The sequence below is a fragment of the Pantherophis guttatus genome, chromosome 2 (assembly GCF_059756535.1).
Source record: "Pantherophis guttatus breed Tessera chromosome 2, ASM5975653v1, whole genome shotgun sequence".
Taxonomy (NCBI): Eukaryota; Metazoa; Chordata; class Lepidosauria; order Squamata; family Colubridae; genus Pantherophis; species Pantherophis guttatus.
In genome coordinates, this window is record NC_142064.1 from 181,291,466 (window position 1) to 181,318,063 (window position 26,598).

Sequence of the window (26,598 nt, forward strand, 5' to 3'; positions counted from 1 at the left end):
TTTGCCAAAGTTGGAATCTAGAATTAAACATAAGAGGGAAGGGTTGAACTGGGAATAAATATTCAGCCAGTTTTTCACAAATGTGGCATAGATACTTATGCATTTTGGGCCTTCTATATAGTCAGGCTTGGAAAGACAATAAAAAGTAAAAACTACTTCCAAATGCCAGCACTACCCTTTTCTTTAAAAAAAATTTCTATGGCAGGTGCAACACACTGGCAAGTATAACTTCCACAGAAGTAGTAGTATTTCTAGATATAACTGTATTTATCTATGATATATTGGCCTATCAAGAGTATATTTTCCTAATAGAGGTAGCCTACTCACTTCAAAATTAGTCCCAGGCTAATTAATTCCTCCCATTATATTGGGAGAGGGAATCTTTTTTGCTCTGGGAAAAACAATAGCACTTAGCACTTAAGATTTATATACCGCTTCATAGTGCTTTACAGCCCTCTCTAAGCGGTTTACAGAGTCAGCATATTGCCAGCATCCATCATTTTATCTCAGAAGAATGGATAAGTGTGTAATCTGTATTTTTTGGGGTATTGGGGTTGGTGGGTGGTGGGAAAGGTATACCCAACTTTACTTTAGCAGAACTCTTCTGAACCAAAAGCTAGAGAAGTTGCCAACTTTTTTTGTTTCGTTTTTTTGAAACTGCAAGGTGGTGCATAGCAATCTGCTAAGGTGCTTATTTCCCCAGGATGGTAAAATGAACTTCTGCAGAGACCAGGGCAACATCGATAAGAGGACGAGGGGAGGAGGAAGAGGGGGGAAAGGGAGAGGAAGAGGGGAGGGAGAGAGAGAGAGAGAGAAAGAAAGAATGAGAATGGAAATTCAAGCACCAGTTGCTACTTTCCTAATCAGCAGCATCAGAAGCGTTAACCCCTGCAGGAGCCCGTCAAACCGGTAGCGGACGTCGGAAGCAGAGCTCCCGGTGGGCTGCTGTAATTTCAGAAAAGAGCCAGCCGACAGGCTCGCTGGGGTAGCAAATCCTTCCAAGCACGGTCTTCTCTTCGAGAATAGTCGCTCCCCTCGTTTCTGAGAAGACAGACCAACGGGTCGGAGAAGCCAAAAACGGGGCTCCCCAACGCCCGTCCCTCGCCCCCAGTGCTGCTCTCCACATTCCTTGCTGCATTTCCACTGCCCCAGAAGGCGGTCGGCAAAGCGCGGTGCGGCAGCTAACTCCTCGGGCTGCTCAACCCTACGGGGCATCCACCATCCTTCTGCCAGGGTGGAGGGAACAGGAGGGCAAGGAAGCAGCTGCGCCTTTAACACGGGGTAGCGCACACGCCTCGGCTGCTCTCCCCATTGCTGGAAACTCAGCGTGGCAACCCGGCGTCCGGGAACAGCAGCGAAAGGGACGAAAGAGAGTTTTGCGCTCTCGGAAGTTGTCGAGGACTTTTCGGGCTAGTAGGAGAGAAGCGGGCCCTTTCTCGGGAGCCATGAGCGGGTGCTCGAAGCGGTGCAGGCACGGCCTGGTGAAATTTGCCCGCACCCTCTTCAAACTCGTCACGGGCACTCTTAACAAAGGTAAGATGAGGAGCAGGCGACGCGGGAACGGCTGGCCACAGAGGAGAGAGGGAGGTAAAAGGAGCGAGTAAGCCAACCGTTGGCCAACCGTTGGGTTTGGGGAGAGGAATGGGTCCCTGGTCCCTTCGGAGAGGGCGTTGCGCTGTGGCGTTTTTGCCGTGCCGAGGAAGATGCTAACTGTTGGTGGGTCACTTCTGGGCGATCGGTGAGGCTCCGGACCAGGCAAGCATTTTTGAGTCAGCTTCACCAGGTTGCTGCGGCTGTCTGGGTGCAGCAGCTCCAAGAAGTCTTTTGCTCGGGAGTCTGAATCCTTTTCAGGGTCGGGAGACCCGTTTTAATATCCAAATGAGCGTCGATGAGTGGATTTGCAGCGAGCCTCGTAGAAAAAAGGCTTCCATCGGGACATGCTTTCCTGCTTCCGAAGCTGCGATTCGTCCTTTTTCATTTGCAGCAGTAACGGCAGAGGTTAGAAGGCGGTGTGAAAACCGATCCGCGAATCTCTAGTTTCTCGATGGGAAGACTCGTTCTCTGTGCTTTTGCCTCTTTCCCCTCCTCCCCATCACTCTCGATTGATGCCCGGCCGGGTCAAGGTTGACAGGCTCGGAATGGAATGGAATCGATGCTTTCCCCCCACCCCACCCCCCAAAAAAAATAAAAATTAAAAATATCCTCGTTTTGATTAACTTTCTCTGAAGTTTTAGTAATGGGAAATGTTTCTTCAGTGTTCTTTAATTGCCTGAAGAAGTTTTGTGATTTCACACTTGAACTGTTTGATGATGGCTAATGGAGACATTTTAAAGTTTTGTTGTTGTTGTTGAGCTCAGTCAAGAGAGGAATGCAGATGTGAAGTCGCATTAGGATTAGCTGGTGAAATTGTTTTCTTCTCTCGCCTTTCTTCTCCAAAAAACAAAACCCCAGAAGCTTTGAAATACCCTCTAGGAACATTAGAAGAAATTAAGGCTTGTTTTTGTGCAGTGTGAAATCTCAGGTGTGCCACTGCTTTATTGGCTGTGTTGTTTTTGGTGACGAGGGGGATATGGTCAAGCTTTGGATTTTATGCCTTTCCCCAAAGAACTCAATGTGTACCTGGAGATGTTGGGTATTTGTGATCAGCTATGCAATAAATATTTCCAATCGCTTAGTAAATGATTGGAAACTTAACTCATTACAGTAGATTCCCTCATGTTTTAAATAGTTAGGTTAAATGATTCAATAACTGGCATCTCCTGAGGAAAATATTCTGCACTAAACATAATAGTGGCATTGTCTTCCAAGCTGAGAATCTGGAACCAGCTACAAACTTCTAACAACTGTCTAGCCTTAGTGGCAATGACCCTGACTTTTCATTATTGCCAAAATGGCTTGGTCATGAAAAGGTTAAAGGACAAATAATATGCTGGGCATCTCAGGGCTGAGTTAGAAGTGGTGACATTCAGACCTCTGGCATCCTGGTGTGCTAATTCCTACTGCTGCTGTAAGAAGTACCACCATTTGTGTGCTTGACCTCTGCACTCTGAAGGAAATGATGCTTGTTAATCACATACATATAGACACTTTTTTGTTGCTGTCCTTTGGTTTAGCTGACTTCTTTCTGGATACCAGCATTATAGCAATTCACAACATCCATACTTTTTATAGCTACAAGATGTTTATTTCTGTATCATTTTAACTGATGGGCACCTTTAAAAGATAATTACCTTTATTTGGATGCAAGATTAGCAAAGTTGGGGAAAATGCTGTGCTTCCCCCATCAGCATATAGTAAAATACAAATCAATAGTAACATGCAAGAGAAAGAATATAGTGCAGAAGATCAGACTGGATTTTAAATAAATGCTTGATTCTGAACATGTTTACTTGTGAAATCAGTCCTTTTGAATTAAGTGAATGTATTTTTCTTCCCTAATTAGTACAGTAATATATTGCTCCTCATACATGAGAAATGCATAGAAGGGAGTGAATATCATCAACTCCAACTACGGTAGCATTATATAGCTTTCATTGTAGTAATTATAAATCATTCTAAAAGTTACAATTTCCCCTACAAGATATTGAAGGACATTAGTTTTTCTGACTTTCAAATTCTATTGGAAAAATGCCATGCAAACGTTACCTTCTTGCAGAACTACGACTTCCAGGTAGCCCTGGGATAAATGGATAATTTTTTGTCAATATTGTGATTAAAGGTTAAAAACTTACTAAACTTCTGTATATAAGCTCTTCTATAGGCTCTTCTATAAGTTCTTCTCAGGTTTTGACTGCATATGGTGCTACGTATTAGTTAAGCATGGAAAACCTGGCAAAGTATTCCAAATAGCATAAATTACTAGCAAACTTCTCATGAATTATAAAATACTGTTATTGGCACACTGCCATTATTTTGCTCTTGGATATTTCGATTTACCTGTTTGTTTTCAATAACAGTGTCTCATTTCAGAACTGCAAAGATTAAAAGTTTGTGATCTCTAAGGAGTTGATTTAATCATGTATTTTCCCCCCACTACATGGTTTTCAGTCTAGAAGACATGGACTTTGGATGGCGTCAACAGCAGGAAGAAGTTGCTGCTTAAAATCTCTCTCTGATTCAATGCAGTTACTGTTGAATGTTCCAACAGCTCAAATAATGAAAACTTAAGTGGAGAGCCATTACTTCGTAATATATTAGACATCTTAAAGAAATCTACCTGCCTTGAGTAAATATTTCTTTTATATTGTGTCTTTAGTTCCTGTAAGTTGCCTTGAGTTGCTGAGAAAGAGTAGGTGGCAATATAAATTTTCCAAATAAATAAATAACCAAACTTCTCTTATTGGTCATGACAAATGGTGGTAGTAAAAAATGTTTCTATATAATCATTATTTATTCTGTTCTGGACTCCAAGATACTTTTGACACAGCATTTGTTCAAGGGTTCTCTACAAGAGCTTCCTGTCCCTAACACAGATTTGGCACTCTCTTTCTTTGGTTTTGAACATTTCCCCCCCCACATCTTTTACAAACACAATATGTAATTTGTTAACAGAGATACATAAAGCACAGTGTGACCTATGCCAGTAATATGCTCTAACTCAGCAGTACTATAATGGTAAAAGAAAATACCTCTGCACCATTTGGAATCACTAAAGTGTGAAAAAGATTTTTATCCCTTTCCCATGTTGACTGAGAAAATCTGAAAGGAGATTATAGCTGCCTGTAGCTGTTTGGATTTTAGTCCTCCAGGAGCTTGGAAACTCTATGCGTGGTTTCTGAGATCTTTTGGGGAACTGCAGTTAAATCTAAGTGAACATAAGTTGCATTTGCTGTTCATATCTTCTATATCTATCTACTGGAAGGAGAAAGATAAGAGTACTTTGACTGGTTACTTCATCATTTATATATTTTCCAGGATTCTTCAGAAAATATTAGCCTGATCTAATTGTGTAAATATTTTCTGTCCTTGTATAAACCTGCTACCTAAATAGTTTTCCATGCAGAGGAAATAGTTCGTAGTTCAAAGGTGGGTTCAGAAACATCTTATCTTGCTAGAAGCCAAACTCATCAGGGTATTTCACCTTCCATTTCCATTGTGTTAATTAGAAGGAATAAAATCATGTAGAAGTTCATCTAGGGCAGGAGAAAAAGAAACATTGCCCCTGATTTTGATCTACCAGCTGTCTGTTGCCAATTCTGCATTACTAACTGTACTCTAGATTGCTTTGCTTTTATAGAAAAGTGGAAAGCAATGTTTTAAACAAATGGTATACTTTACTGATGGTTTGTTTATTGAATGAGAGCTCTCAAAGGGATTAAATTTATCTGTCCTGCTGTGTTGAGAACAGATTGATTTCACCCAAAGAATTGTGCCACCTTTTGCATAAGAAAGAAAAATTCTTATAAAGAATTTGGGAAGGTTTTATGCCAACCGATACTTGATGTCTAATGTATTTGGCAATCATTCTTTATTTGGTGCTATTTCTGCAATTTTTCATGTTATCCTCATTTTCTAAACATTGGAAGGCTAAGGCTAAACTAACTGTATAGGTGTGTGTGTGTGCACTCTTGTCAGCGAAAGGTACCTGGTAAACTAGGGAGGGATATGTGCTGGGGAAAGAGCATACAAATTGTCTGGAACTGGTGACTTTAATGTTAATGATTCTGTAGTTCCTTTTGTGCCCTACAAATAGAATCATTTATTAGTTATATAACTACACACTTCACCCTAACACTTGCTTTGTTTAAGCATGGTTAGTTGACACTAAACACTCAAACACTAAACCAGTGTTGAGTTCAGACATTGAATTAACCCATAAACCATAGTTTTCATATCCCAGTGGCATTATACACACAACATACGTTGATAGGCGGCATATACATTTAATAAATAGGAAACATGCTAAGCCAAATCTGAGAAAGACATACAGATATAGGACCAATAACAGAGTCTTGGGAATCCTCACTTGATTTTTCCCTCCAAAGGATAAGTACTCCTTAGGTCTGGGTCTTCAGTCAGAAACTCATTTGCTGAAATGCAGTAGAATATCCTGGTTTATTCACTTTTCCTTTGTCAACGAGCTGTCACAAGAGACTTTGTCAAATGTTCTTCTGAGCTCATGGTGTACTTCATTAACAGCGTTCTCCTGGTCTACCAAATTTCTAAATTTCTAAAAATGTGATAAGGTTAGCCTGGCATGATTTATTCTTGACAAACCCATACTGGTTCCTTGCAGTGGAAACTTTCTTTTTGAATGCTCCTAGATATTTGCTTAATAGTCCTTTCTAAAAAAAATTGCTAAGCACAAATGTTAAGCAGTCTGGTCTTGTTTCTTTCCCCCAGATTACCCTCTTCTATGAATGTGTTTATTATTTTTTTCTCAACCTTTTGTCTCATTGCCAATTTTTCTCAAATTTTCATAGATTAGAGTCAGCACTTCTGATGTCTCAGCTCTTTTAGCATCTGAGAATTTGTTTAAGATAGAAATGTGAGCTCTTATGCTCCTTTTATCAAACCTGAGTTCCCTCTTCCTTAGTCATGTCAGGAAGGCCTTTTTTCCCTCTTGGGCGAGAATGCAAAGAATGTGTTTCAGTTCTGCTTTCTACCCATTCCCAATTATTATTTCTCCACCTCCCTGTGCAACAACTAACAGCTTCTTCAACATCTGGGAGCTACTATCCATTTTCATCATGTCTTGCATTAATTGAGCCTTTGGGGTATTATTCCTATGGAATCAAACTACTGATTTGTACTCTTTCTTCATTATCAGCCCCTGATATTTTATGCATGTGCTTTCCTTTTTAGCTGCTATTCCTTCATATATGGACATCTTAAAACTTTTCCTAGTTTCCCTTCTCTGGAAACCATTGGTTTCTGCACTTTCACTCTCTTCTTCAAGATCTCCATCCTTGTTGAGCTGGTTTATCTTTTTAAGATATGAAGACCTATTAAGCTGGCTTGTTTTCATTTGATTTCATGAAATCCTGCTCTTTTGAACCATAGGATACATGATGTATTTCTGTCAGATTTTCCTCTATTAGTTATCCTGAATTCCAACATAATACAACCTCTTTTCCCCATGGTGTCTGACATTTTCAGACCATCAACTAATTGCTCTCAACTTGTCAGGATTTTGTCCAGGATAAAGTTTCTTTTACTTTCAGAAAAATGAAACTCACCACAAGAGAGGTCTGAAATCTGAATCTTCATTCTTAACTGACTCCTTTCTCCAGCAGATATCAGGGTAGTAGACGATACCATTTTACCATTTTAACTTATCTTTTGAAAGTTTAGTTAATTGATTTAGAAAGGCATTCTGGCTAGGTGGCCTAGAGTAAGCTTTTACAATGGTACTACTTTGGGAGGGGGCGTTATGCCTTTACACTTTTTTTAGTTGGTGATACATATAAAACTTCAGTTTTCAAAGAATCAAAAATACTGGAGCATGCATAAAAGGAAATATGATCTATAATATTAAAGAGAAAATATTGAATTTTAAGCCAGTGCATATGTACAACATACAGCTATGGCATTCAAAATAAAATAAGCCAGAGCAAATTGAGCTGTGGGAGTTGGGAAAAAAAATCTGGCTATTTTCCAAATACAAATTAAATGAGTGGCCTTGTGCAATTGTGAGCATTTCTCTCTCTTTTCTTTTACCAGGTGAAATTGAATTGAAAAGAATTCTGCTAGTTTCTCCATCTAGCTCAGGAGACAGGAAGAACTGCAAAACTGCAGTGTTTTCTTTTCCCTTTTCCCTGGTGGATGCACCAGAACACAAGGTGTTAGGTGTAAATGAAATAACAGAATAAATGTAAGTGAAATAACAGAAATCTTCCAAGGTTGTCAGGGCAAAATATCGGTTCTAAAGAGTAAAGGAAAACAATGTGTGTTTGATTTCCTGGCAGAGGTAGAAGGAATAAAGAAGCAGGGGAATCCACCAACTAGTCTTGGTAATCCTGGTCCAAGCAGAATAGCTGATGAACCTCTTTTTCAAATCTGAAGAATAGCTTCAAATCTGGACATGGCTTTCTTAACCCAACTTCCTTTCTAACCAGTTTCTGCATAGAAAGTGAGCATCTTAAGGAGATTTAAGACCAGGTAATAAAGGAGTTTGAATACTCAAAATAATATCCTAGAAATAATAATGAGCAAACAGGTGTATAAATTTCGTGGAAGGAAGGATGATTTACAAGGGACAGAAAGGCAAGAGTGGGATAATGAACGATGTTGGTGAAAACTAGATCTCATAGGATTACCTTTTTTCTTATTACCCAGCTTTAATTCCTTACCCTGAAAGGGAATAGCAGAATATATATATGTGATATATATATTTCGGGCTAAAACATAAAAAATAAAAAAGTCAGGCTGCTCAGTTAGTTTAAAAAATATGCAGGGGAAATATGACGCTGTGGGGTACAAGAAAGCTATAACTGGAACACTGAAAACCAAATTACTGTAGAAATTGGAATGACACTTAAAGAAAATTAATGTAGATGAATCTTTATTTCAGCAAGGCTCATATCAATTTAAGGATGTCTTATTTAAGACATCTTAAATAAGCTTGATATTAAAGATATTAAATAAATCATAAAAGCATAGGTAATACAATCATAAGTTAAAGGTCATTTAACCCAAACCTGTGCTCAGTCTCAGATGTACACAATCTCAGTCTCAACTACACAATCTTTTTGATCGTGACCATCTAGCATCTGTTTAGCGAAAGAAAATCAACCACTTAGTATTGACAGCCTCTTGAACTATCTGACATCTGTAGAATCTGGATATTCCTTCTGAAATTTTCCTTGAACTTGTTTCCTTGGAGTAATTTCTTTAATTATTTCCTTTAATCCATTGGTTCTGGTCTTGCCCTCTGGAGCAACACAGAAAAAGTTGACTCCCTCTTCTTTGTAGCAGCCCTTCCAATATTTAAAAACTGCTGTCATATCTCCCTTTAGCTATCTCTTCCATAGGTTAAAGGTTCTCAGATCTTTAACCATATCCCATACATTTCATTTGCAGACATCTTAATGCTGTCACAGCCCTCTTCTGAACTTCAGTTTGTCATTGTCCATTTTTAACTCTGGTGCACAGAATTGGATAGGGTACACCAAATGGAGTCTAACCAGACCAGTGTAGCTTGGAACAGTTGCTTCCGTGATCAGGACTGTGTGGTGTCCAAGAGAGGATTTGCCTTTTTAGTATCTGCATCAAGTGGCTAGATCCATATGGTTTACTAGGATACCCACAAGGCAATCATGGCCCAGCCAATAAGACTCTCCACTGTTGCTGGCATATCCATGAAGCCAGGATGAGTAGATTTACTGCTCTACTAAGACTGCTGGCCCATTCCCATAACTGAGCTGTAGCACTCTGACTTTTCCAGATAACATGCTAAGCACCAACGACTTGGAGAGCTGCAAATTTGAGACTGCCTGTTACAGCTGACTTTGATGGCACTGTGCTACTCTTAAGCAACACAAGAAACTTTCTTTGGCTTCCTTAATGGACCTTACAGATGTATACATTGAATTCTGTTTGAACTCCTGGTGATATTGAGTTCCATTGATTATGATGCACTTGATTTAAGCTCTGGACACTTGTCTGCTTGTAGTATTGGATTTGGTTGAGTGTGATGGTCCTGTGATAATTCAGAATGAGTTTCAATATTTCAAATTAAGTCCCAGATAAATACTGAGAATGTTTTCTTAAAGAAACATTCACATGGAATGTACCATATTCATGGTACTTGTTGAGCTGATACTTTCATCTGTATTGTTTTATTGGACTTTTCACCTACTGATACTGATTTCCAAATATTTCCTTTTTTTAAAAAGATACCTGCTTACATTAAAATATGTATCCATTTTTTTTTAAATTTGATTTATATGCCGCCCTTCTCCGAAGACTCAGGGCAGCTTACAATGTGCTCAGCAATAGCCTTCATCCTTTTGTATATTTATACAAAGTCAGCTTATTGCCCCCACAAACTGGGTCCTCATTTCACCTACCTTAGAAAGGATGGAAGGCTGAGTCAACCTTGAGCCTTGGCGAGATTCGAACCCTGCAGTAATTGCAGGCAGCTGGTCTTAATAACCAGCTTAATAACAGGGTGCCTTAAACCCCTGTACTACCAAGGCTCTGTTTGTGTCCTTTGATAGTGGCCACTTCCTATAATCCTTCCTGATAAAGATTCAGAATATGGTTTTATAAATGACTGCCTGCAAGCATCTTATTAGCGAAGTGACCCACTAGATGGGTGATTTGCAGAAAGCCAGTTTTAAAAAAAAAGGGGGGGGGAGAAAACTTCACCATGATGTATGGTAGGGATGAAATATCTGTTTCCTGCCTGGAAAATATTCCAGTTACCAGAATATTTTATATCCACATTTTTGTAATCTTTGCTCAATAGACAAGGTGGGAATCATGCTTGGAAACAGAATTACTTGTAGTTTTGTGCACAGGCCAAGAGCATAACAGTAGGCACATAGAGAAAAAGGATCCCTTTTCTGCTCATGGGTAAAGCTGCTCTTTCCATGCAAAGGATGCATTTGCTTCCAGACATCTCTTGTTCAGGAAAAAAGGATTACCATTTTCTGTAATGTGGAGAAGGCTCTAATTGATACGGGCAGAAATGGAGTTCATACGACACTTTGAAGGCACTTGGGAGCTTGGCATTGAAAAACTTTGGAAGATTTTCTAGATTTACTGCCCCCTATTTCTTCCAAGGATTGGGAATCCACTGGAGAAATATTTGGGAAGGTAGGTAGTGAAGAGGAAACCAAAGACATACCAAAGACTTGCATAACATAAAACACACCAGGAGAACAGATTAAAAGAACTACAGGTAGCCTTCAATTTACAGCCATTCACTCAGTGATCATTCAAAGTTATCACAGTGCTGAACAAATGATGGTTTACAACCGGTCCTCAGCATTCCAGCTGTCCAAGTACTCCTGCAGTTATTTTTGATTGCAACCTGAGTGTTTGACAACTGGCTCACATTTATGGTTGCTTGCAGCACCCCACAATCAGATGATCGGCATTTGCCATTTTCCCTGCTGGCTTCCCCAGAAAGTCAAAGCCGATCTCTTGCACCCTCCTGCACCTCTCCCCGAGTCTCTTTATGCCTCAGTGCCATTTGTGCCCCTCCACACAGCTTACCTGAACTTCACTGTGCTTTTGTGTCACTACTGCAGCACACTCCTTTTCTCACCCACCCAGCAGCAGTCACCTACGCCTTGCTGCACTTGCATCGCTCCATCTACCTTTGCACCCCTGCATGCCTCCTGGGACATTCAACTTCCTATCAGATTCCCTATGTCTTTGGTTGTTATTAGGGGGGAGTTGCGATCTTGTGCTTGTCTAGCGACCACTGTGATTAAGTTAATTTAAAGCCCTACATGGCTCAGGGCCAGGGTATCTTCGAGACCACCTTCTACCGCATAACTCCTAACGACCGGTAAAATCTCACAGAATTGGTCTCCTCCGGGTCCCGTCAGCTAAACAATGTCGGCTGGCGGACCCGCGGGGGAGGGCCTTCTCTGTGGCTGCCCCCAGCTCTCTGGAACCAGTTACCTCCTGTGGTCCAGACCATCCCTGCCCTATTGGCCTTCCGAAACGTGGTGAAGACCTGGCTTTTCCCGCAGGCCTGGGGCTGTTGATCTCGTTTTGCGATCCAGCGAGATCCAGCCATGAATGATGTGAATGAGTTTTAATGTTTTTAATTTTTAAATGTTTTTTATAATGATTTTAAATGCATTGTGAGCCACCCTGAGTCTTCGGAGAGAGGCGGCATACAAATTGAATTAATAAATAATAAATTTGGACTGCAGGGACTGCTGCCACTAAGCAGTATGGTCTTGCTTTAAAACCACATCGCTTATTGATGGACATTTTGGTCCCACTTGCCATTGTAACTTTAGACTACCTGTATGGATGTTTCCTTAACAAAGAAAGCAATACAAATGCCTTGTGCATGTTTCAAGAAGCAGTCATAATAAATGGCTTGTTTCTGACAGGAACTGATGTTCAGAGGTGTATCTTATGCATGTCTTTGGAATGTTTTACTGGTTTTATCTTGTTTTTTCCTCCACAGCACACAGATTGAACACAATAGTTTTCAGGAAAGGCTAAAAAAAAGTAAGATGTGATTTCAGGGAGGGTGAACATTTGACCGAGGTCTACTTGGATGAGCTTGGGAAGACTCTTTCTGGTGTTTTTTTCCAGTCATCTCATTCTGCCCTTCTCTTATCACTTAATAAATCAGGTAAAAGATTCTGGCTTAAAAGTACAACTAAGACTCTTCACATGTAGTTCTCAATTTACAACTATTCATTTAGTGACCATTTGAAGTTTCAATGGCAATGAAAAAAGCGACTTTCCATGACCATTCTAGCATTGATCATGGTCACACGATCATGGTCACATGATCAAAATTTGAATGCTTGGAAATTGGCATGCATTTATGACATTTGCACTGTCCCAGGGTCATGTGATCACGTGATTCCCATCCAGCTTTCAGCAAGTAAAGTCAATGAAGGAAACCTGATTCACTTAACAACTGCATGATATATTTAACAATTGTATGGTGATTTACTTAACAAGTGTGGCAAGAAAGGTTGTAAAATGAGGCACACCTCACTTAATAACTGCCTTGCTTAGCAATATAAATTTGGGTCTCGGTTGTGTTCTTAAATTGAGTACTACCTGTAGTTTGGTCTAATCTCCTAACATTGGCTTTTGTAGCCAATTAAACTAAATAATGTAGTTGGTAAACATTAAAAGTTTATGAAGGCATTTTTTTTGGCTCAAGCAATGGAACAAATGGCAAGGATTTGTCTTGTGCATAGTGTATTATGGGTAATCTTTACCCAAACTGAACCTATTTTTTTGTTTCATTTCAAATGACTCTGGAGCTCTGACTTTCTTCTCCTGGGGCTGTTTATCCTCAGAGAGTATGAAAAGTTTATTTTGTTTTTGCTGCCACTTCCTTTGATGTCCTCCCCTTCTCTTCTAATTTATCACCTCGATAGATATCTGCCATGACCTCCCCATAGTTTTAAGGCATCTTTTAACTCTGATTTGTAGAAGGAATGTCTGAGAATAATACTAAGGTCCAGAGATGCCTTATATAAATCTCATGAAACAAGACACCTTGGAATATTACAACTACTTCTTTGTATTTATTTATCTATTAAATTGGATCAGTTTACATTAAAAGTTATCGTGAGTTTCAGGAACTGTCTTGTACAGCTGATTGTCCGACACTGAATTTACATAGTTGCTTAATGTCATGACAAAAATATGAGTTCCATTTCTGTAATTAAAGGAAACAATGACAATAATATAGTATCTTCATGAATGTGGATCCTTCCACCTCATTTGCCTTTTAAAGCAACTGCCCTCCCTCTTATCTACCAACTGGAATTTCATCATTTCCAGCAACTATGCAGTATTTTATTTTTCTTTAATGTGACCAATACTTTAATTATCTGAAAGGAATAACGAGTTCCCCTTTATCTTGAAGATAGAAGGCAATAGTAAATCAGCAGATTGGCTCCAGACCCCCAATTTTAGTGAAATGAATAGTATATCAGAGGAAATATTTCTAAATATATAGTTGTTATTAAAAATGGCATGGTCAAATTTCTCATCATAGAATTTATCAGTGTAATATTATAAGCCATTTTAAAGCTTGAATATTTGAATAGCTGGCACCGTATTAATAATAAGAAATATAAATATAAATAAAAATATTGGTTTAGTACCAGAAAAATTGAAGATTTGTTTATAAAGCAACAAACAGCAATAGATAGGAAAATTGAACATGAACCTTCCAATTTAAGCAAATTCAGTTTCTTCTTGATTGAAGAAACTTCAACCAGTTTCTACCAAAGTATAAATAGCAGGAGAAATTCTGAAAGTGGGAAACCAACAAAAAAGAAACAATCCAGTTTTGGAAAGACCAATGGGAAACAATCCAGTTTTGGAAAGATCAATGGGAAACTCAAAAAGACTACAATAAAATACTGGATTAATAAAACAATTTGAAGATGAATTTAATAAGAATTAAAGGTTAGAATCGATAATAACAACAAAATTGGTTAAACATTGAGTAACAAGATTAAAAATTGAACATTTCCTGGAAAGATCAATTGCTTGACTTTTGGCTCAAATATCTGACTAGTTTACATCCAATTATAGCTAAACAGATTAATGAAGTATTGCATCAGTGTCTGGTTAATTAATAACTAGGCAAAAGGCATCTGATTTTTAAAAAATCAGTGAAAGGGACAACACAGGAAACTACAAGCCAATGAGATCTTGCCTATAGTGTTTAAATTACAGGCAAAACAGTGGACAACAACCAAGATTACTTAGAAGAAAATATCATTCTTCCTGTAGAATAGAAAGGAAGTAAAAGGAAAAGCAGAGGTATAAATGATCATGTTCTGATTGATAAAATGATTCTGGAGAATTGCAGAAGCCCCCCCCCCACCCCACCCCCCCAAAAAAAACACACCAAAACCATTTACATGTGGTCTGGATTGATTCTAAAAAGATTTATTACCACATAATAAGATCAAAGGTTTGAAAACATCTTGTGTCAATAAAAAAACATTAAGATGTTTATAGAAAAACAATGAAGCAGTGAAGAAAGGAATTGGTTGTTGGAACTGAAAAATATGGGCTTGTCAACATTAGGAAAGGCATCTTCCAGGGCGATTCATTATCACCCTTACTATTAGTCTTTGCTATGTTCCTACTTTTGAAGGAAACAAATCTAGCTATCAAACACCAAAAAATGCCAATAAAATCTCACATTTGCTTTATATGGATGATCTGAAGCTTTATCGAAATCAGAAATTGAATGCCAGTCATTGAAAAGTATTGTAAGCATGTTTAGCACAGATATAGCAATGGAATTTGGCTTGAAGAAATATGCCATAGTAGCAACAAATTGGGGTAAAATCGCACACAGTAATGGAATTGAATTGATTCTGATGATTTGGCTGAATGGCCAAATCATCAGAAGCCATAAGGATGAAGCCTACAAGTATCTGGATATTTTACAGTTGGATAGTATCAGGTACAGACAAGTGAAAATAATGTAATTAATGAACAATACATCCCAAAAGTGAAACAATTGCTAAAGACAAAATTGAATGGTGGAAACTCTATCAAAAGTATCAATACCTTTATGTAATTATGTAAAAGAGAGCCAAAAACAAGCATTGATGCAAGTTAAAAATAGGAACTTCCTGAATGTATAAGAAACAAAACATGAATATTTAAATCTTGTAATAAAAACACTAACAGAATGTTGGCAAGAAAAAGCATTGCATGGCCAATTTCTACAAAAGATCAAGGAAAAAGTAGATAAAGATAAAACCCGGGAATGGCCTACAGCTGGAATATTTAAAAAAAGAAACTGAAGGCTTAGTTTTAGCTACTCAAGAGCAAGTTATTTGAACTAATTCAATCAAGACCAAAACTGAAAAATTATCAAGTGTTTCAAAGTGCAGATTGTACAAAGAAGTTGCTAGTAGAAGACAAAGAATTGGAGAAGGTCAAAAAATTGGAAGAACATACCATCAGCCATGGTGTTGGTTATCAGCACACTGGGTGCCATACCAAAAAAATCTTGGGGAGCACTTAGAAAATCTGTGCATTGACAAATCTCGATCTCTTAATTACAAATGGCTTCAATTCGCACATACACTGTGCAGATACATAATAACTTCTTAAGTTCTTGGGAAGAACTTGATGTATATGAAGGCCAAATCCAGTTAAAGACCTGCAGCTGTGATTTCACATTATTTTGATGATGATGATGATGATGATGATGATGATGATGATAATAATAATAATAATAATAATAATAATAATAATAATAATAATAATAATAATAATAATTTGATACCTAGGATGCTGGCAGCAACCCATATCAAACATTAGCACCAGTCAATGGTATTTGTGATACATAAATGTTCAGTTGACTCAGTTTCATGTTTAATGAATAAAAGAGATAATAATAATATTATAATTGGGATAGAGTACAGGACAAGGAATGTCCTTAAATATATTATTGTATCTTTTGTATATTTATGATACTGTTTTGACTTTGAGAAGTAAATAATGATTAACTTAATGTTTGGAAACATTTTTCCTCTTATATGAGAAAAGCACTTACTCAAACAAGACTTAGTTCCATAGTAGTTAAAAGTATGATCACTTCTCCTAGCATAACTATTCATAGCTTTGAAATAATTTCACCTTTTAGATCATTTAGTAATTTTTTCTTAAGGAAAGGAAGAATGTTCTGTGATTGTAACTTTACTTACAGTTTGGCTGACAGCTGGTTGTTGTGAATCCAGCTGTGGTTAGACTTCTTTGCATAGGAAATCAGATATGTACAGCCAACAGGTTGAGAAATCTTTTATTAATGACTGATATATACACTTTGGCTTCTTGCCAATCTCAATAAAAAGCATTTATCCATTCCAACTGCACTGAATTAACTCAAGTATTAAACATCAGTGTAATATTGTCTGCTGTAATATTAATGGCAGTATATCAGCATGTATGTATGTACATATGTGTGTGTGTGTGTGTGTGTGTTTATGGTTATACCTTTACCACTGGTGGGTAATGATGCTGGAGAAGGCCAATACTCTGATGATTCAGGTCCTAGTCATTTGAAAGCATATTACATGCAAATAGATAAATAGGTAACTCTTTGGTGGGAAAAAATGGCACTTCAAGTGACAGTATGATTCAACTGGTGCCAGATCTGCTCGAATGTGAAGGATTGATGGTGGCAAAAACCCCTGATATTATGGCAGATGCCATCAAGCCTTCTGAGTTCAGAGCCAGTTCGGTCCCAATGTGGTGCTCTTTGGATAAGCATGCAAGCATGAACTGAATGAACTAGCTAGCAATCATTGGCAGCCAAACAACTACTTTGTATTAACACCGTAGTCTCCTAGCTAATGGAACATTGCCATATGCTAAATACATACATACATACACGTATCTGAAAAGTGAGTCAGCCTTGAGGTTGGACAATGTGAAAACTGTCTACATTTTACCCATGAAGCAAAGAAACGAAGAATATTGAACCTGTCCAATGACCTGTGTGGCTCATGTATATAACCCTCAGTGAAGCTGTCCTGGATTAAACTAAAGTCCTTTCAAATCCAGTGTTCTGATTACTTTCCCCAACAGCTAATCAGATACATTGGAAAAATGATAGATAATGACCCCCACCTCAATTTGTGTAACAGTGTAGGTAGAGTAGAAGTGGGCTATACAATGAATCAAACTATGGGATAGTAACATATCACTATGTTTGTACAGTTTTTTAAAAAAAGATATCTGACATTACTTTGATCCATGGATAATTAATTTATGTTGTATTGTCGCATTACTGGTTTTAATTCTCTTTTACGAGATTGCTTGTTTCAGTAACTGTCCTTTATGCTTTTTAAAATATATTTGATTGTCTTTATTCTGATGCTGTCACTCCCTCAAATTTTTCAAAACAAAGGCAGGTGGAAATGAAAAAAGAGTCAGCTCAACCTTTGTTGTACTAATCTGCTCCATTCCATCACCCCTATGCTTTTTTCGTTTCCACATCATTGGCTTCTGAAGTGTGGAAAACTCATAACGTCTAACATAATTTCTTACAGTTTGTCTTACTGCAGTAGAATAGCAGAGGTAGTGTTCTGTGTTTGAAGTCAGATTTTTTTAAAAAAAAAAGCAATTGGAGGAAGCTATTGAAACTAGAGGTGAAGACCTGCAAATTGCTCAAACTTCTTTTTAATATTAGTCCTTTGATCTGTCATGATCAATATGCTAGTTTCTTCTCCCTTCTTCAAATAATTAGAATGCCAGAAATTTTCCAACTGAGGAAGGAGGCAGGGGTGGGCTTCAAAAATTTTAGCAAGGGGTTCTCTGCCTGGTTGTTGGGTGGGCGTGGCCATGGTGGGCGTGGCCTAGTCAGCTTCCTGCACCACAGCTTTCCTTGAGCCTCTGGGAGGGCGAAAATGGTCTCCCCAGCCTCCAGAGGCCCTCTGGAGGCTGAAAACAGGCCTTCCTGAATTTACAGTAGGCCCATTTTTCATTCTCCCTGAGCCTCCATGCACACCCTGCACTTACCTGCATCCAAAACAGGCCACATGGGGACTCCTGGGAGGGGTGGGGTGGGGAGGGTTGGGTGGCATGGGGCCAGCCAGGAGTAGGATTTAGGGGTTCTCTGAACTGCACAGAATCTTAGCTAGAGGTTCTCCCGATCCCTTGCGAACCCCCAGCAGCCCACCCTGGAAGAGAGGAACTTTCTATTTTAGCAGAGACGAAAACACTAAAAGTAAGAGAATGTGCAAGTAGTAGGGCAAGTTATCGAGTGAGTCACATGTGCTGAACTTTGCATTCTTGAACCTTCAGCTCCTATCGCGGGAGCTAAAATTCAACAAATCAAAATAGGAATAGCTTGAAGAAGAGTAGCTTAACTTTCTGTACTAACCTGAAGTGTTCTTTTATTAAATACATAAAATGATGAAGATGATAATTATTCCTTTTTCAGTTGGTGTCTTTCCTTCTGTTAAATTTAATCTCCTGCTGCCAGGAGAAGTTCTTTGGTTTCTCTCTAAATTTATGTAAGCATTTGTTATAGGTCTATGGCTTTGATTAGATCTTACTGACATCATTGATTTTCTTTTTATGTCTGCTGCTTCAATGATTTTACTGTGTGTGTGTGGGAGAGAGACTGTGTGTGTAACTGCATGCTCCTTTTATATAGAGTATATATGGAAATATGCTTTACCTTTGCTTTCTTTGAAATGCAGTGTGGTTTATAAATGAACAACCTAGAGCAATAGCAGAGTTATGGTAATGTATTGCAAAATGAAATTATGATTCAATAGAGAATATAAAGGGTTAGTACCATTTGCCTCATTCTGCACTCATATCTCTTATAAGAGCTGTTATAAGAGAATAACCGAATGGCAGCTTTCTAAGTTTCATTTTATTGCCTTTGAAAATCCAAAGTCAGCATGTTTTCTTGTCATGTCCATAAAATCCTGTGTACTCAATGAATGCCTAACAAATTACAATCCAGCAACATTATCTGATGCAAATGTTATTGCAAAGCAATTGTCATTTAATGCATATAATTTTCTACTTGGCTAAGGTTTATAAGGAAGCAGAAGGATACAGCACTTTTTTGTCTCATCTTGGATGCAACTACCCTTGGAATTTATGGGTGATTTCCTTTCATTTGATTTTTGATTTGATTTTTTGATTTTGATTTGATTTGATTTGATTTATATGCCGCCCTTCTCCGGAGACTCAGGGCAGCTTACAATGCGTTAAGCAATAGCCTTCATACTTCTGTATATTTTATACAAAGTCAGCTTATTGCCCCCACAATCTGGGTCCTCATTTTACCTACCTTAGAAAGGATGGAAGGCTGAGTCAACCTTGAGTCTGGTGAGATTTGAACTTGCAGTAATTGCAGACAGCTGATGTTAATAACAGTGCTTTAGTCTGCTGTACCAGCAGGGCTCAATTTATTTGATTGTTGGGCTACATAGAGCAAGACACTGAAAGTTTTGTAAGTACCTGCATATATTAGTTTATTTATTTATCTACCGATCATATTTGAATAGCTGCCCATCTCATGTAGTGATTCTGAGTGGCATAGAGAATAGAACAATCATAATACATAACCATTAAAAACCACCCATTTAAATTAAAAAGATAAAAACAAAATTTTAAAAAGTGTAATGGCAGAAAAACATACAAAGAGTGCATCCAATTACCTGTAGCAGGCTCCACTCCCTCATGGGAACATCTACCTAGTTGACAGAACCATGTTTTAAGGACCTTCCAGGTTGCTGCCATCCTTACCTCAGAGGAATGATATTCCAGAGGGTGGGGGCGACAGCAGAAAAGGCTGTCCTCCTAGATCCTGCTGACAAAACTCCCTGGTTGATGGGTTGTGCATGAACTCTAACATAGTTCCAAAAGTAGACTCTAATACAATTGCTTGATGGTTAATCAAGTGTGGTTTGGTTCATATACTAAGAGATTATTCTACCAGTTGGTGATTCCTAGCCTACACATAAGACTGAACATCTGTTTCTGATTTGTTATGTACTGATGACATGAGATTGAATATCTAGCATCCATTACTCCTTAAATTATTGGGAAATGCATAGAGAATAGTATATGGAATATATAGGTGAATGTACTCCTACCAAAGATGAAGTGTGTATTATCTATCAGTTGCCATTTACAGTAGTATTGTTTATGTTTCTTGTGACATGAAATTCTCCCAACTGAACTAGCTTAAAGTCTATTAAGAAAAATAATAGAACAGTTGAAGAGGTGTAAAGGACTCATTTGTTATTTCCAACTTATTTGTTATTTAGTTGCTGCTGCAACTTTTTCCTCTTATAAATGGCTCAACATTTTCAGTAATGTACCAGCTTTGCTGTCAAAATAATGTAATTCGTAATTATCTATTATAAACTTTGCTGTTGATAGTAAATCTGCTTCCAATTCTTATTCTGCTCTTGGTTATAAAAAAAGAGCCCATCAAAATAGTACCATCTGCAATGGACTCCTTAATTCCATCGATACTTTCTGCAGTGAAGTCTGTCCTTTGTGGTGTGTGACCTGTTTTTATGATTAAGGCCGAGCTTTTTCCCATAGGGGATAGTCATTTAAAATAAAGTTTACTGGAGAAGAAGGAGGTCTTGACTAAGTTTGAATCAGATTCTTTCCAGCCCAAACCTTGTCTTTTTTCCACTAGAAGAGACGGAAATATCCTCAAGTTAGCTGAAGACTGGGAATGTATGAAAGTGCAAGTAGGACAGAATTTTAGCTACAGGAAATCGCACTATAGGTCCGGCAGATTAAATGAGTATTTTGTGAAACTAGGAAAATGATCCCATTCAGCAACTGGTGCGTCTGAGGATTTTCATTTGATGACTTTGGAAGCAATTATTGCAAAGCTTTCTTTTCTTTTCCAATGAACAAATGAATTCTGTAAAAGGTTCTTCTTTCCTCCCAGTTCTATTGGCAGCATGGTAATTTCCAGTATTAAAAGAACGATGGGGCTATTCTTGAAAATAATGATGCATGTGAAGTTCATCATTGCCTTCCAGATTTTTCAATATTTTAGTGTAAAAGAAATGTGAAAAGAAACCAGCAGGTAAACCAGCATTTACCAACAGTTCTTGTTGGTAAATGAAGCTCATGCTGTGCAGGAATGATGGAGAAAGCTGTCATGTGAAAGTGAGATTTTTCTACTAGCTTAATGGTGGTTCTCTTACTTGGTCATAAGAGAGTAAAATATTATGCTTATTTGGAAACTCCTAGCTGAATATGACAAGATAATTGCTAAGCACTTCACTGCCACTGCTGTAAAATAGCCCTTACTCGGGAATAAGTAAGGCATACAGTAGGCATTCAGATAAGGTTAGTCTTATTAAACACAAGAAGTCAGTCATAAATCCAGGGAAGATTTGGCCACTAGAGTATGTATGTAAACAAGCCAGACTTGTTTAAATCTGTGTTCCCTGTTTGAAGTGTTAGGCTTTTTCCTCCCACCTTTCTGAGTCAATGGATATTTGCCTGTTGTCTTGTAATCTTGGTGAGGGTGGGGGAGGGCTAATCTGTATTGATAAAATACTTCTCTTTATTCCAGAAAGTTCTGGTTCTTGCCTTACTGTTGATTCAGTATCATTCAGCACAAGAAGTGAAGAAATGGCAAAACCAATCTTTGTGGATGGAAACCTTGGCTTATTGCTTAGGATCTTGTGTGGGTCCAGCAAATTGCCCTGCGTTCAGTAAACCTTGGATAAATAAGCCATGGCATAGACTATAGTAGGGCTGTCAAACTCACGTCGTCACGGCGAGGTCACGTATCGGGACTTTTTTCCCATTCGCTAAACTGGGTGGGAGTGTGGCCAGCACATGACGCATCTGGCCTGTGGGCTGGGAGTTTGACAGCCCTGGACTATAGAGTAAAATCTTTTTCCTCCTTAGGACTCTCCATTCTGTTTGTGCCCTACCTGCAATTGTACAAAGCATGACTGTTGAGCAGAATTTCTAATATCTGCAACAATAACTTTTGGCCTAGGGATTTTTCTGGTCCTAAGTGTTTCTACAACTTGGTATCTCACAAAAGAACAGGCTTAAAGTTTTGCCATCAGGGGTTTTAGAAAGGAGGTTCAGTCACCTTTCTTTCCAGAGTTGACATCGGCATCACATGCTCTGCTGTATTATTTATGGCACTTGGAACTAATATCACCCCTCTATTACTCTGGGAGAGAATATATTTTTCTTTATTAGCTGATAAATCCTTAGAAAACTCAAAAAAAAGTACAAAAATGCTGTTCAATCATGTGAGCTGTAAGGACATTCTGGGTATAATTAAATTCTGACAGTGTTTCCATGCCACAAGGCAATTAGGTATCCAGTTTTCTTGTTGTTATTTTAGTTTTCTTAAAAGTTTACTGTTTGATGTTTTATACAGCATCATGTCAATGACCGTAAATGAAATGTAACTGAGGACCAAGGTCAGGTTGAACATTTTTGAAGCCTTTTCTTCCAGGAGAGTTGCTGAAAGAAAAATAGATCCACAAGTATTTATTTTTGCTTTCTATCTTACAAGAAAGGATAAAATAATACAAAAGTTGGGTCTTAAATGAGTTTTAAGGATGCCTTAAAATTTGATAAGAGCTAAGGGTTTCATTTGGTTCTTTACTTCACCCAGGAAGAAAAGTATCTTAAAAATTAGGATGTACTCTGAAAACTAGGGCACTGATGGATTAATTTATCTTGTGTTGCTGAAACAACATCATCTTTTTTTATAGACTACCATGCACACAAAAGTGGACATAGCTGGGAACATCTTACTATCTAAGATTGGAACATGAATGCGGCTTTAATATTTCAAAAAGAGGTGCATCACATCTGATCCCCATCTCCCAAGCTCCTTTTTCAAAGTAGTTGCGTAACTGTACAGTTTGCTACATCCCACATGGAATTTCAGCTACTCCTACATTGAAATTTGCCATCTTATTTTCATGAATTTTCTTTTTCTACACAAAAGGCATTCCATTTTTTCCCCCTAAGTTGTTTTAGAATATCTGCAGATGGTACATTTTGAAGTAAGCTTGTTGCAAGGTGATGTTGCTCTTGTATTATGGCATCATTCTCAGTCTCTGTCTCCTTCCCTGCTATTTTCATCTGCTATCTTAAGTCCTTTGATTTGAAGAAAAAACCCGAACATTCTAGAAAGGGCTTTCACCCCTCTACCATTTCCCTGACAATACAATGAGAGAGGAAAAATACTTCTTCCTACGATCTACCCATAACCAGTGGTGGAATTCAAATTTTTTTAATACCAGTTCTGTGGGCATGGCTTGGTGGGCATGGCTTCGTGGGCATGGCAGAGGAAGGATACTGCAAAAACCCCATTCCCTCCCCACTCTTGGGGGGGAAGGATATTGCAAAATCTCCATTCCCACCCCACTCTTGGGCCAGCCAGAGGTGGTATTTGCCGGTTCTCAAAACTACTCAAAATTTCCACTACCGGTTCTCCAGAACCTGTCAGAACCTGTTGAATTTAACCCCTGCCCATAACTTATATTTAAGGTAGATTCAAGAATGCAGTAGTAAAAATGTCATTTAATTAATTAATTAAAAGATTTTGTATGGCCAATTATCCCAGTGCACAACTCTGGGCAGCTCACAGTAATAATTGCCATAAAACCAGAGAACCAGAGGGAAAAAAAAACCTAGAAGCTAAAATACTTAGTATCTCAGTTGTCTCCTGAAAAGGCCCTACAGCTGTACATAGTCTCTCATTACTCTACTTCAGTGCCTTAAAGAAAAGTATTGATGGTTTTTCAGAAGGTTAAATGGATGAAGGCTTACCACATCATTAGGGGGATAGTGTTCCAGATTGTAGGGACTTTTTATTAATGTTTTGGTCTCCTTAGAGATGGGAAAGAATGAAGTTACTTTTTCCTTTTTGTCAGATTGAATGAAGCTAATGGAAACACTATGGATTTTTTTTTTTTTTTGGCAAAATATTGTTGTGAGGCAGTAACAATGCAACACACTAGTAGCTTTATTCCAGCAGCAATTTAGTGACTATTGACGAGCAGTTTTAAGGCATAACTATTGCTGTCATGCTACAGAATGGTTGGCTCTTTATACTAGGCACAAAGTAGTAGCTGTCTAGCACATTGACAAGAAAACAGTATAATATTGGAGCCAGGGGTGGGTTCTAATTTTTTTTACTACCGGTTCTGTGGGCATGGCTTATTTTGGTGGGTGTGTCTTGGAGGTCATGTGACTGGGTGGGCATGGCTAGCTGGTCATGTGATCGGGTGGCCATGGCTATGTGTATAGGGACTACTCAGAGGGCTGAAAAAAGTCATTTCTGACAGGTTCTCGCACTTTTGACTGGTCCTCACACTTATGACCATCCTCACATTTATGCCCGTGCAGCATTCTTAACAACCATGTCACTCATTTCACAACTGCTTCTCTTCACCATGGTGACAAAATAGGGCAAAAACATAAAATGTGAGGACAGTTGTAAGTTCGAGGACTGGTCAAAAGTGCGAGGACCAGTCAAAAATAACTTTTTCAGCCCTCTGAGTAGTCCATATGCATAAAAGGATAAAGCAATAGAGAGGGATGAAGGAAGGGAACGGAAATTAGAGTAGGAGTGAGGGTAAGAGAGGGAGGAAGAGAGAAGGAGAAGGAGAAAGGAAGAGGAAGTAGGGAGGAGAAGAAGAGGGGGGGGAAAGAGAAAATAAGAAGGAAAGAAAAGAGAGAGGTGATAGGTTTGAGGAGAAAGATTGCTGTACAATAAAAAAGATGAAAGCCAACCCCAAACAAATATAAATATATTAAGATAAAGAATGAATTGTTAAACTTTAATCTATTTTAATCTATTTTTTAAAAAAACCAATATCACCCTTCATCTTCATCTCTAATCTTAATCAAATTCAATTTTTCCCTTCTATTCTATATTATACCCCTTCCCATTGTCATCTATTTTTATATCCATCCTCACATTGGTTAATTATGTAATATTACAGTTGTTTAATACAAATTCAACATTTTAATATAAATCAATTAGTTATATAACTATCTTTTTTGTATATTAATCAATATGAACATGAATATTCCAATTATTTCCATGCAATCCAATTTCTTACAAATCAATTAATTATATTTACCAATAATAATAAACCAAATAATTTCCCCCATATATTCCTTCAAATCACAACTTAACCATTTCTGTTTTCAACACAATATACAATTAATAGTATCTCAATTATTACAATTCCCTAATTAAATAGAGATTTTTTTCTTTTGTGTTTTAAAATCTTGAACTCTCCTCTTTTGCCTAAATTTCCCATTGTTTGCAGTTTTGCACTTATCTTTTTTGGTGAGGAAAAAAAAAAATCTCTCTCTGCCTCATTTTGTCACATTGCAGCAAAGACCCCGCTTTACTTTCGGTTTTGTTTTTTCAGCATAACTAGGGGAAAAAAATATCTGCTCCAGGACTCTTTGCAGCTAGCAACAGAGCTCTGAGCAAAACAGCTGAGAGCAAATCAGCTGAGAGTCAGGAGACTCTAATCAACTTGTGCTAATTAACCTATGCTGAAGCTGAAGGGGGCTGTTTTTTCTATTTTTGCAGGCACCCTCTACTCATTTGTTTTCTTTTAACACTGATCAGCTGTAGGGCGGCCTTTTGAAGCCCCGCAGCAAGAGTTTAAACAGTTTTTTCCTCTCTAGCCATTAGCTGGGAGCCTGGGACTCAGGAGGCAGCATAGATTGGGAGTGGACAGGGTAAGCGAATGGCGACAGGGCCGGTTCAGGGGCATGGCCAGCCAATCTTATTACCAGTTCTCCGAACTATTAAATTTTTTTACTACCGGTTCTTGAGAACCGGTGCAAACCGGGAGCAACCCACCACTGATTGGAGCATTGTTTAACCTCTCCCACAAGATTAGAGAACTGGAGATATTTTTATTTTCTATTGTTTTGGCCTTTTATTCCAGGCTTCAGGATCTATCTTTATGCCTCAGATGGAAGTTCTTAGCTCCAATATCTTTGTTCTCCTAATTAGAATTACTGAAATTGAAAATAGGAAGAAAATCATTGTGATCAGTGATTAATTTTCCTATATATTGCTAGACTGCAGAACATGCAAAACCATAAATCTATATTCTTCCATAAACTAAGTCATGCATTCAGGAGCTAGATAACAGAAGAAACCTCAAGGGCTTAATAGCGCTAGGTAAATTCCATTATTGGAGACAAAAACAGATACAGATTTCCCTAATGAATCCGGAAACCATCCCACACATTTATCTATCTGTCTTTCTGTCTCTCTATCCCAGAATTTAAATCTGAAGCTTTTTCTTCATTTTGTCTGGGTCAATGGGCTTTTGGCTTCTCTTTTTCCAGTTTTGAGAGTGGAATACACAGGACTGAACAATGTCACATCCTGCTTTATCTGATACAGCCTTTATATTTTGATCATACAGAACAGAGTTT

The 26,598-nt window shown here is 38.2% G+C and overlaps 1 protein-coding gene across 1 annotated transcript in view; it reads left to right on the forward strand.

Moving 5' to 3' along the window:
- The first annotated feature begins 949 nt into the window (after positions 1–949).
- The window catches only part of KCNIP1 (potassium voltage-gated channel interacting protein 1), a 567,622-nt gene continuing 541,973 nt past the window's right edge, over positions 950–26,598 (forward strand). The window contains exon 1 of the mRNA XM_034405930.3: positions 950–1,533. Coding sequence (XP_034261821.1) covers positions 1,446–1,533 — 88 coding nt within the window. The 5' untranslated portion in view covers positions 950–1,445. The remainder of the gene's footprint in view (positions 1,534–26,598) is intronic.